Below are 13,479 nucleotides of genomic sequence, written 5' to 3'. Positions count from 1 at the left end.
TTATATCAAAAGGCACTGTTTGCAACTGGTGACGGAATGCAAAGATGTGCAAGGGTGAGATAACAAACAATAAATATGCCCTAGAAATAAGCTGTACATAGAGGGCGTTATTAACAACTGAGATTTAAGAAAGAGACAGTCCGGGGATCGAACCCGCGTCCCAACAGACACTCGCACATCTAAAACTACTAAAATGGCCTCTAGATTAGGGTAGCTTGCCTCCAAACAACGAAACTGGCATTAAGTATAGTTACCCTGGGATGCAAATCTATAAAATGCGTGACCCTGGGTTATACAGAGATCGCACTAAAAAACGAAGCAAGACTTCAATTTAGAATCCTTTACTAAAAATAATCGAAGCCAAGCCTCGAACCCGCGATTGCGTAGTCTCCTTCAGAAAGACGCAAAGGACTACTAAAATGGCCCCAAAACAGCGATCAGAATCTTTATGCTCAAAGAAATGCCATAAAAAACGCATGGACTTTGGCATAAAAAACAATATTAATAGTTAGGACTGGGTGCCTCTATCCGCATAACCCCGATAATTAATCGGGTTAAAGTCGCGGTTGTGTAGTTCATATACAGCGACATTCAGAACTACAAAAATGGCGCCCAGAATTGAACTTTGCCGATAGACGCATAAAATACCAATTAAGCAGCTAATTGGCAGCTAATTGGTAATTCGACAGGGTATTTAAAGGCTTAGGAATATTACTGCTTAATACAGTCGCGGAGTAAGCAGGAAGCCGTCAGAACTGGGTTCGCCGAGTGCCCGTTTTTAAAGGTAAGAACTAGGCTGTTGCCAGCGACCCGACAGAGGGGGCGGGAATCTCCTTTAAAGTAAGAAGTAGCAGAGAGAGCTCTATATTTTACTGAAATAGATGTCAACCACTACCTTAATGGCATAATGTAGGATATTATTTTAGTGCTTGCTGTGATCATGAAAATGCATATTCTAAATGAATAAGCGAGGTAATGCATTTTCAGTGTCTTGATAGACACAAAGTCCGAATAGCATAATTTAGTGAATTGGACTTCATGGACATCACTATTAGGATTAAAATGTTTTTCCAACAGCCAGTTTAGCAACTATACATTTGTGTCCAGGCATAGTAATCTAAACAGTGCCTATTTACTACTCAGGTTGGGAGAGGATTGCACGGAAAATAGCCCCCCACCTACAGCGTACATTTACAGCACTTAATGAAAAGAAGAGCACGCAGCATACCAGGCGAAAAGGGAAAATAGAGCCCGGAACCGGTATGTACCATTATTCACACAATGAGCCAGCAGACAGAAAGTAGACAGTCTATAATCCCCACATTTACCTGTACTAAGTATAAAAATATGTAATTTGGTACAGGTACAAAGATACCTTTGAAAAGGGCGAAATAAAGAACAGCCTGATTGTCTGCATTTGACGCAAAAGCTATAGGTATGTATTAATCCATCCCTACACTAGCCAGTCAGTTACTCGTCATCTAGAGTATATATTGACACATGTGTACTTTACAGGCACGGTAAAACAACCTAACCCAGACGGTACATATCTGTAATCATGTACCTGCTCGACAGACACCATTTAATCACGTGTCAATAAGAACCTTACGAGTAAGTGGCCTTTGATGAATGTAAAAATAGGCCTTAAGTCTCTGCAGTTTGGTATATAATTCCACGCTCTTTCATTATAGAAGTCAATGATTCAAAAAGACCTCGTAGTGAGAGAACCTATCTGCAACCACACAAGGAGTTACAGTGGCCCTGGATTTCAATAGAAGGACCCTAATCCCTAAACTTCAAGTAAGGGTAGTTATGAGAAGTAAACCTCATTAGATATATCCACCACTAGAATAAAATCTCTCTGTAGGAACAGTATATTAATTATATGTATTCTCTCTTTTTAGAAAGAAGTAAAATAATCCTGTGGTTTTAAATTCGTCCGTCCTGAGGAAGGTGCCATAATTGTAAAACCTACGCACCGAAACGCGTCGACAGTAGGACATCTAAATGTGTATATGTATTTCGTATTTATTTTGTGAGCATAAAAATGCATGATTTTAATGGGGAATGACTCTGAGGTAGATACCGTAAATCGGAATTGTTAGATAGCATTTAAATATTGTACCAGAGCACCCAAATTATATTACTAATTGTCTGCAATTTTAAACAATGGTTTTAAACACAAGTGTTTCTACATAATAAACTTTTGAGAGTAAAAAATGATTTTCTAGTGTGGAGTACGATTCTCTATTTGAAATATCTTTGCAAATACCATAATTACAAAACTGGTAAGGATTTGAATGTGTAGGCCTTTTGGTCACCATAGGAAAGATTAATACACAGAAAGGATCCTCTTTTGATAAATATTTGATACCCAGTCCTTTCTGGTCTTTGGGAAACTCTCTATTTTTTTGGAGATCATCTGCGATAATATCATATCTTTTAAGACAAAGATCCACTCAGTTGCTAGAATCTGTATTTGGATTCTTAAGACTCTAAGGAAATTCCTCCCCCTTCTTCCGTGGGAGGCCGGCAAAACCAAAGTTCAAGCTATGATCTTCTCTTGGCTGGGCTATATGAATGCCTTGTACCTTGGTTTAACCGCATATTTAGGCTTTCAACTGCAAGTGGTCCAAAATGTGGCAGCGCGCAGTTGCTATACCACAGCACAAGACCTGATTCTATCCCAAATGTGTGTAGCAGTGGCAACAGAACTTTCAAACATCCTTCCAAAGGAATACTTGTATTTTCAGGATGTATTTGATGAAAAGAAAGCTGTTCAACCTGGTATCATTTGTGTGAGTCTCCCTTCCATTTATCAGATTCCTTGGGTCCATATCGCCTGGGCAAAAAGGATTTAGGTGGCTTGGATTTCTGTCGGACAGCTGACTAGGAAAACCTGTCTGCAGAGACGATGCTGGACCCATCTCACTCCCAACACAGCTCTTGACCAAAGAATGTATGTATTACGTCAAAACAGACTCTGTCCCAGAAGTGAACGGGGTCTGGATAAAACAACAAAAGAGGCAATGACTGAACCTCTGGATGTTTGTCTGACTCACTGCTATGCACGGCCACCCAACAATCTCCCTTTTTGGGAATGCGCATTCTATGGTGCTAGAATGATCAACTAGGAAGAAGTAACATAAATCAGATTAGTCATTGTGGCAAGCAACATAATCAATCTCTTGTAAACACTCCAAGTATTGAAACAGACTTACAAAATATTTAAAACAGTAAACACGTATTATGATCTCTTGTGGTAAGGCGACACAAAACTCTTATATTAAGTCCTTAGTCGTGGTTCTAAGTCTCCTCAATGAGCAAATGACGCCATTACGCAAGAATTTTGCTTTCTTTCAGCTTCACCGCTCTACCCTCTCTTTTTTGTTCATTGGAATGTCTCTTGTGATCTCAATAGTGTCGTAATTCAGTTCAGGGATTAAGGCACAAGTTCAGGAGTGTTGCGAGCTTGAAATGAACAGAGTCACGGAGAAAACAAGAACAGTGCACTAACATTGTTTTTTTTTCCCTTCGCTTTTCTTCCATTCCAGAGTTCCAAGTGATGACACCTGCAGGACGGACCTGGATGTGCAACCACTATTCCAGGCGACTTCCAGAGCACAAGAGATTGCTGCCATTCCTCAACGGTAGGTCTTTCTCTGAAATGCCAGGATCAAGGGAATTCTGATTAGCCGCTCGGAGATGTCTGCAAGTGCGCAGATATCGCCGGCCAGGCTAGATGCTAGATGAGGTAAGAGGGAGGGGTTCAGGCTCCAGGGAGATAGTGGAGAGTTTCTACTTGAAAGGAATGGAGCCAAGCGCCCAACTGGGGTTTAACTGGAATATTTATCATCGGTTCTATTGTACTGGAGGGGCACGTAGTTAATTATGCTTCAGTGGTTCCATATTCTAGAAGGGAATGTGTTTACTGTGACTCATGGTGGGCCTTTTTGGAAGCGAATATGGAATTAGAAACTGAAATCACAAAACTATGGGGTCAGGAGATTGGAGAGTGTGATCTGATGTAAATGTGGTGTGACTCCTATGATATCATTCGAACAGTAGTTAAACCAGCCCCACTCAAACGCAATCTCTTATTCACCACCTATAGAGTGTATTGGTCACCTGCGAAGTTGTCTAAGATCACCAGTAACTCATATAACTGCCCAAGATGTATGCTAATAGCGGCAGATGATATCCATCTATTCATGATATGTCCAAAAACATCATCGTATAGGAACTCAGTCTGTGACTTAATTGGGGAAACAATTGGGACACAGATTTCAGTTAGTATTCGCCTAATTTTTTGGGGGCTAAATTGGGAAGAAGTGCAGCTCTCAGCGAGTAACGCAAAGTTTCTGTTTTATGTGATTCTCTTGGCTAGATGGGAGATTTGTAGATTATGGAAATCAGGAAGTCCATCGCTGTTTACTGAGGGCCTTAGAAATATCATATATACTAGTGAGCCTGATATAGCATGTGACCCTACGAGTGAGAGGAAAACCTGGGCTCCGTTGGTATGGTGGAGAGAAAAGGCAACGTGAGTCCTATGATTAGGCCAATCTTTCTGTCTGCTACAGTCTCTCCAATGTGGCAGTATCATTGGGTTTAGTAGATGAAAGTGGACACAGCAATATACCTGTGGGTCACTACTTTTGTTTGCCTCAAGGGTAACCGGTCATGCCCCCTCTTGTAATTCCTAGAGAGATCGGAGTACACCCTAAGAAGAATGTTGGCAGAATGAGGACAAAAAAAAAATTGTGTTGTTATTCAGTTCAGGACTTAATGCACAAGTTCTCTTCAAGGGGATCCTCATCAATAGTCATAAGCACATGAATATTCCCGCCCATGTGCGGCGCCCCGGTAAACATATATCATATATGTGAAAACCATATATGCCGCTATATATATATATATATATATATATATATATATATATATATATATATATATATATATATATATATTACCTACTGGCGGTCGCCAGTAGGTATATATAGTTAGGATTTTTTCTCTATGGGTTTTTTGAAAATTCTATGTCTAATAACTTTGGCGTTTGTGGACGGAATCGGCTGAAATTTTCAGGAAAATGGCACATTTTGTTTCTGAGCAGCCCTTGAAAATTGGGGGGGGGTTCGTCCAGTGGGGGCCGAGAAAAAAGGGGGGTCCCAAAACGTGTTTTTAACATTGAGTTTTCCATAGGGCGGTTGGCCTCACTTTTAGCCCGAACGGCTGAATGGATTTGCACGAAACTTGGCAAAATTGTAGGGACTGGTAGCCCGATGTGCCTTTTGTAGGTCTCAATATATGTGCTCCAGTGGATTTTGAGAAATTAACGTTTAAAAAAAGATATATATCTGTAACAGCGGACCGGTTAGCGCTCTGGTTCGCGGACTTTTCGCGCAACGGAGCTTTGTGAAGCGAAGCTGATTGGTTCTCCGGCGTCTGTCAACATTCCAAACAGTCCGTAGCGGCCGCCATCTTGTCTCTCGGTAGGATCGAGAGACAAGAGGAGGTCAAAACAAAGGGGGAAATAACTATAAGGGGGCATAGTAGATCCTCGCTGACCCCCTAGGTTTGATGTGGAGGTTTTAAAAGGGCCCCGCGGGGCAAAAAAAAATAATAAAAATAATAATCGAACGGCTGAATGGATTTGCACGAAACTGGGCAAAATATTAGGGACTGGTAGCCCGATGTGCCTTTGCTAGGTCTCAATATATGTGCTCCAGTGGATTTTGAGAAATTAACGTTCAAAAAAAGATATATATCTGTAACAGCGCTCCGCTTCGCGTAACGGAGGTTTGCGAAGCTGATTGGTCATTCTGTCACTGGGCTATAGTTGGGCTACATCTGGCTGATATTTGGGCTACATTTGTTTTTTTGTGTGTCTGGCGGCCATCTTTGGGCTACATTGGGCTACATTGGGCTTCATTGGGCTACATTCGGCTAATTTAGCAAATAGCTCATCGCAAACTAGGAATGGTAAAGAATCGCTATTTATTCCTTAAAGTTCGCTATTTAGGAAATGCAAATAACTTTGATGATACATATGGCGGTTCATCTCTAACAAGATAAGAAGCATAGGGATAGATTTATGATGACTGGCGCATCACCAGGGATGTGTTAGTCATTCTGTGCCGCTGTTCCGTCACCTATGGTGTGCTGCATTTACAATGCGGCGCATCACGGGGCAAAAACAGCACAGATGCGTGATGTATCTGTGCCGTAAAGGTGGCGCATTGCTGGAGTTGTATCGCAAGTGTGATGAAGCTCCAGCAAGGGTCGGGGGTGCCCCTGTCGCAGGGTTTCTGTTCTCACACAGAACTGTGGACAGAGGATTGGAACCTCGGCGAATTAGGGTGTCCCAAAACTCACGTTAGTAATCAAAAACTATTTAGCAAGCTAGGTACAGTGTCACATTGGATATAACAAACTCTCAATGTTTAGACAATCCAGAATATGAACTTATAGTACCTCAGGATACGTGGAACTCATGAACAGTCGGTCGTTATATATTTCTTAGAAACCAGAACATGGAGTTAAGAAGAACACATGTGTATTTGAAATGTTTATTTACTAATGCCGTCTTCTCAGGCGTAGTACCTTAGATAATAAAAGTACACATATTATCAGTAGCAAAATTACCAGCATAGTTACTAGTACATAAAAAGTGAATGGTGATAGTATGTTAACATGCTGTAAATGAATAAGAGTTAGCAACACTTATAAGCAGCCGCGGGCCGTGGAGGGAGTTACGGTGAGGCAGGGAGGCGGGGAGGGGGAGAAGCAGGGTGGAGAATACAAGTACACATATTATCAGTAGCAAAATTACCAGCATAGTTACTAGTACATAAAAAGCGAATGGTGACAGTATGTTAACATGCTGTAAATGAATAAGAGTTAGCAACACTTATAAGCAGCCGCGGGCCGTGGAGGGAGTTACGGTGGGGCAGGGAGGCGGGGAGGGGGAGGGGCAAGGTAGAGAGGGCTCCACCCTGCTTCTCCCCCTCCCCGCCTCCCTGCCTCACCGTAACTCCCTCCACGGCCCGCGGCTGCTTATATCTCACCCTCCCTAATACACATATTATATTATTTGCTAAGAAGGTCTCTTTGTGTTGGTTTAGGGCGTGCCCATACTTTAGTGTCTTAGATTTGAAGGAATCACATCAGCATACACCAGCTCTCTCTTCATGTGAACCGCATCAACTGTTGTGTATGTGTGTTCGGCAAAGCAATATAAAACCCGCCTCATGCCCAGAATTGGCAGAAGTTGCACTTATGTTATGAGTATGAAGTCGTGGAGATCAGACCTCATAACAATTCTGTATCGTGTTGTTCTTGAAACTTTAGCACTCGCTGTACAGATATAGTTTAACAAGTAAAGCAGATAGTAGACCAATAACATATTATTCTCATGTAAACCACGATGAACTACTAGGTGGAAAGCTAAAGCAACAACTAAATGTCGTGTGCAGAAGTTGCAAAAAAGGAAAAATGGCGTTTAAACCGGTAATGAGCCCATGCTAACTTAACACGGTGTAAAGATATCCAGGACCTAGATGACACCTCCCCATGATCCGGAAACGAACTGAATAAGATAATAGAAGTGCCATCTCATGAGAGCAGATTGCAAGTTTATATGTGGACGGTCCGCAAGGTAAAGCATTAAAAACTAGGAAAATTCAATGCTAAAGAAAAATAAAACAGCCAAGTACTTTATCGAGTCTTAAGCCAATAGGCAAGGTAAATAATAAAAACTTGACAATTAAGTCAATGAATTGTCAATGAAATGCTAGTACTCAGCATATGAAACATGAAAAAGGTCTATGACATAACTGTGTATGCAAAATAAGCTGCAACAGCCTCCAACAGGAAGTCACCGTCTTCATCCGAAAACAGTTCAGCCATCCAATTTAAAAGCGGAAAAGAACATACGTGCTCTCCCAGCACCGGATCCTCTATCACCATCAGAGGACAGCTCGGTGGGTTTTCAAGAAAGCTGTGTTCCAAGAAAGACTGTGCTGCCGCCAGTAAATTCCAGGGACCAAGTAGTCCATGCATCAATGCCACAGCCATAATCCTTTCGCCAGGACAAACCAACTCGTGAGTAATGATAGGAGTCATCAGCTGATTAAAGTCGACGTCAGGAGAAACCGGTCCGCAGAGACACAAATCAATGGCCCAATCGAAATCACAGGTCAGGCAGTGAAATACAGGCTGGACACAGGTGAAGTAGGAGAACCGAAAAGATAATCCATATGCCGTGCTTAATATCGCCAACGGCATTGTGCCATAATATTCTAGCATGCGATTGCGGAACAGTGTCAGCAGCTGCAGGGTCGGAGGTTGCATAGGAGGGACATCCATATTTAAAAATGTAAAAAAGCACAAGAGCGTCCGCTGGTAATGCAAGTAAAAATGCAATCCACGAACCAGAGTGGAGAAAATGGAATGAAAGGGAGCAGGGATGACTCCAAAGATTTTCTCAAATGAAGTCACGAGACCACTGGTAACAACTTTAAAAAAGTGTGCCAGGGATTTTGTGGAGGATGCGTTAAAGATAGTCGGAAACATGTTGCTGAAATTGAAAGGCAAACCTGTGTACGGGTGTTCGCTATGTGAAGTACGAAAGTTTCACGGGCCGAACTCAAGGCCACCTCTCTCTGAGACAAAAGAGCTCTTATTCTTGTCATGCCGTTGAAACGTGTCCCAAGGTTGGTATTTGTGGCCAGATTGAAAACTCCCTATGTTCATGTGTGGGAGGAAATAGAACATTTCTGCAGCAAATAACCCGTTCACTTACTGTTACGATAAAAGGAATACTTTTAATTAACTCAGAACAATCTTCATTATTGAGCATCAAATAACTACCATTTTCCAACAACTTGAACGTGGGGATGATAGCAGGAACTGGCGTGCCTTGCAACACGCAAGCCATATTTGGTCGGTGTTTGTTGCATGAATCGTGTAACTGTATGTGCCTACACATTAGTGAATGATCTGGCGTCTCAGTGCATTCCTCTCCATTCAGATAAACTTCTTGATCATCTTTGAAACATCTGTATGTGTATGGAAGCGACCAGACCTCATGAACAAAAGCACTACCTAAAGGTTCATAAAGACCTATTGGTATATATTTCATACAATTTGAAAACTTATATAAAGCAAAAGGCAGCGTTATTAAACCGTGGATAAGGCATGTTGCCAAAAAACCCGCAATCCTCTGCTGATGATGTCACTGAGCATGTCATGAATGATGTAATATGTGACATCATCAGTAGTGGATTATGGGTAATAGTATCTCTAGTTTACTCCCCTATAGCTGTCTTTCTTTTAACATAAGTGTGTGTTTCCTTCCCTTATACTTACTGTTTTTGGTTCGCTTCCAGTTCGCGTACCAGCGAGCGAACTAGGAAGCGAACTAAGAGAAATAGAGGTTGGCACAGTTCCAAATATTGTACCAATTTTTTAATAACGGGGAGGTAGTTCTGAAAAGAACTTTTTTTTTTATTTTTCTGAACATTTTTTTAATGTTTTTGAATTTTTCGGAACAGTTTTATATTTTTTTGGGTTTTTCTTGGAGGGGGCAATGAAAACGATTCATTGTAAAGGGCTCAACAGGAGCAACAAAACAAAAAAAAGAAGTATTTATTATTTTGGGCGTTTCGGACAAACTTGCATATGATAGTCAATAGCTCTGTTGATCAGAGTGATGCTTCTTTCTCCGTAGGAAATGAATCCATCGCAAAATACGCAGGTGTGTTTTACTTCACCAAATCTCATTTGTATATTTGGCACCATCTCCCTGCCCTCTGGTCCCGTTACTTCCGGTACAACAGATCTTCTGGCCATAATAGGGAGATTATCTAGGTCGTTCCGAAACTGTGCAGCACTGTAGTTGTTAGGATGCCACCTAGTCATATGGCGATGCATTGTGTAGTTTCCGAAACTGTATTTTTTGTCGGTCCCTCTGGACAGTCTATCTTGACATATAAGGCAAGTTACGTATCTTGCATTTACTTTTTTCTGACCTTTGGGAATTTTAAAAAATTGCCAAATGAAGTTTTCTTTCCGGTGAGACGTCTTGGGCTGCTCAGGCAAAAACTGCCTCTCTTCGTGCTCGTCCTCCTGTTCCTCTTCTTCTTCTTCTTGTTGAATTACAACTTGAGCAGGTGGTCCTCTCTTCCTTGGAGGTGGTGGAGGTGGTGGGGAAGCACCAGCTGAAGCTACTAAAGAAGCCATTGCTCAGTGATCACAAAGGGTCTTTCTCTCACAATGATGAAAGTCAGAGTGAGGAAAGAAGGAGGGATTTTCATCATTTGGGAAAAACAAGAGTTCTCAACCAATCAAAAGTGTTCATTTTAGATTATATGACCTAGTCTTACATCATTAGGAAACCAAAAGTGAAATGAACCAATGAAAAGTGTTATTACCAAGTCACATGACTTGCTGTGTTTACGTTAAGCGCTTTGCAGGGCCTCCCGGTTTGCTTCCAGAAACCTGCGCTTTGGCACTCGCTTCGCGTACCAGTTCGCTAACGTAGCACGTCATATGACGTATCACGCGACAACGTGGAACGTCATGCGGACGGGAGGCGTCACGATGTTGTTTTCTAACGCGGCACTTGCGGTAAAGAAACGTTTACCGGCTCGCGGTCTATTTCGCGGCATCAAGGTCAGCTAACGGGAAGCTTCCCGATTCGCGAAGCGGGAACGAAGAAAAAAAAATATTTAAAAAAAAAATTATTCATAAACATATAAAATATATTTTTGGATTTAAAGAAGAATACATTTTACAGCTACAGATATTAGCTGTTAAAAAACCAATGAAATTCACAGAAAAAACCATAGGTTATAGACCATATATAGTTAGGAATTAGCATTTACAAAACCTTGAAAATTCACTGAAAAAACCATAGGTTATAGACCATATATAGTTAGGAATTAGCATTTAGAAAACCTTATTTTACTCACACAAAACCATTGAAATTCCATATATAGTTAGTTGCACTAACTATATATCGCGCACCCGCAATCCACTGCTGATGATGTCACATATTACATCATTCATGACATGGTCAGTGACATCACTGATGACATCACTGATGACATCTCAAATGACATCACTGATGACAACATCCAGTGACTGTATGTTTCTGTAAAGTTAAAATATGTCTTAGATATTGAAGAATGAGTGGATGTATAAGTGTCTGGATGAAGGATTTAGTAGGTGCGTGACTGACTGTATGAGTGAGTGATTAAATGTGTCTCACTGAATGCATGGGTTAGTGACTAAACTGTCTTAATTTGTGCATCATTATGTCTGTTGTGATGTAAACTGCTGCATGTGTTGATCATTAGCTATACGAGAGGCTATATGTGTTATTAATTGGTTGCCCAAGTATTTCTATGGGAGATTGAGTTTGTGTGGGGGTGGCTGGGAGGTGTGTGACTCTGTGCATAGATGTGTGAGCAGTTGATTCACTAGGTGTATGAGTTCAAGAGTGCATGTGGAAAAAGCTACATGGGCGGTTGACTGTGTGCATGAGTGTATTGATGAGTGAATGGATATCTCAATGCTACATGTCATAGTAAGTACATATGTAAAACACAGTACATGTGAGAGTTGGCATATATAAATAACTGTGCATGAGAGCCACTGAATGTGTGAGTGGCTGTATGGATCATTGTGAACTTGTATCAGGGATTGTATAAGAGAGTAAATATGTGTTAGTATATGTTTGAATAAGTAAGGTGTGTATAACTGTATAGTTGAGGAAATGGAGGTGAGATTGTTTCTTTGCATGACTGACTAGGTGTGTGAGTAACTCCATGGATGAGTGACAGTGTGTGAGTGTCTGTATACACTGAGTGTATCTAAGGTTATATTAGAGTCTGAAGAGGTTTATCGTATTAGCACAAGAATGATGTCAAATGAGATGTCATCAGTGATGTCATCAGTGATGTCATTTGAGATGTCATCAGTGATGTCATCAGTGATGTCACTGACCATGTCATGAATGATGTAATATGTGACATCATCAGCAGTGGATTGCGGGTGCGCGATATATAGTTAGTGCAACTAACTATATATGGAATTTCAATGGTTTTGTGTGAGTAAAATAAGGTTTTCTAAATGCTAATTCCTAACTATATATGGTCTATAACCTATGGTTTTTTCAGTGAATTTTCAAGGTTTTGTAAATGCTAATTCCTAACTATATATGGTCTATAACCTATGGTTTTTTCTGTGAATATATATATATATATATTTATTAATGGAATGATTAGGTAAATTTGGAGATTAAGTTTGATTCAATGCCCATCCAGGGCTATATCTTTATGTATTTTTTATGTGTTTATTTAAAAATCACTTGGGGAAAGTGCATGTAAAATTACACACTCCAAGATGGCCGCATTGTATTCATTAAATCAAGTCCATCGTTGCTGTTTATCACAGGAAATGACGTGATTAAGTCAAAAAACTTTATTTAACAAATGAATTTTTGTGTTATTTGGTAACAGTTGGAGGAAGGCGCGTAGCCGAAACGCGTCCTGTTGCTAATTTTCTGAATAAACTTGGATTATAAACCTTGTCCACGGAGTGCGGTCCGTTCCCTTTTGTCACGAGGGGGAAACTGAGCGGTGATATATATATATATAACACGCCGGAATCATATATGTGAAAGCCATATATGCCGCTCTATATATATGTATATATATATATATAGAAACGTACAATGCAGCCTTCCTTAGACATGCTGAACAATGCTGCGAGAGAAGTCTTTGCACATAAATGCATTCCAATAAAGCAGGGAGAAAAAAAGCCTTTGAAAACCGCTTTATTATACAGCAGAAAAGGTAATCCTGCAAAGAAAGTGAAAACATTGTCATCACATAGGCTGCATTGTAGAGAAAACATCAGTGTAGAAAGCTGAAAAGCTAACCCACATAAACAGTAACAATAAAACTGGCACCGTGCCTTTCAGGCAGCCATGACCCCTAGCTCCCATCCTGCCTCAGAGGTGACAGTCAGGTCAGTTGTTCTCATCCGGCTCCTTCTGACAGGACCCTACTTACTACAGCTCTACTTTTTTCTGATTTTTGTCAGACAATACTCTCAATTTTGAGGTTAAATCTTTTTCCTTCGACATATTTTCAGTGTTGAAGTGTTTTTCACTTGTTTTTGAAGGGTTTGGGCATTGTTTTCCACACAGAAATGCCTTCCCTTTTTGATCCTTGCCCCTCCTGTGTCAGAAAGATGGCGCAAACAGACTCTCATTCTGTCTGTATTTTATGCCTGCCTTCTTATCATGATCCACACACCTGCCAGCATTGCCAGCTACTGTCCAAAAGAACTTTGAAGAACAGAGAGAGAGGATTCGCCTCTATGGGCTGGCAGAGAGTGGAAGATCTTCCTCCAGAGGCAGGTCACCGCTGAAGAAGAAGAAGGAGAGAGCATTCACAAGTAAGATCC

At 40.9% G+C, this 13,479-nt stretch overlaps 1 protein-coding gene across 12 annotated transcripts in view; it reads left to right on the top strand.

Moving 5' to 3' along the window:
- Nucleotides 1–13,479, top strand: part of LOC144781519 (uncharacterized) — a 2,047,367-nt gene that overhangs the window by 468,118 nt on the left and 1,565,770 nt on the right. For all 12 annotated transcript variants that reach the window (XR_013601003.1, XR_013601004.1, XM_078660419.1 and 9 more), the window contains one exon: nt 3,555–3,650. Coding sequence is in view for 10 of the 12 variants with exons in the window: in XM_078660419.1 (XP_078516545.1) it covers nt 3,555–3,650 (96 nt within the window). In the remaining 2 variants the exon portion in view is untranslated. The remainder of the gene's footprint in view (nt 1–3,554; nt 3,651–13,479) is intronic.

Source organism: Lissotriton helveticus, chromosome 9 (genome assembly GCF_964261635.1).
Source record: "Lissotriton helveticus chromosome 9, aLisHel1.1, whole genome shotgun sequence".
NCBI lineage: Eukaryota > Metazoa > Chordata > Amphibia > Caudata > Salamandridae > Lissotriton > Lissotriton helveticus.
The sequence above is the reverse complement of the archived record's forward strand: the minus strand, read 5'-3'. Positions and strand labels throughout refer to the sequence as shown.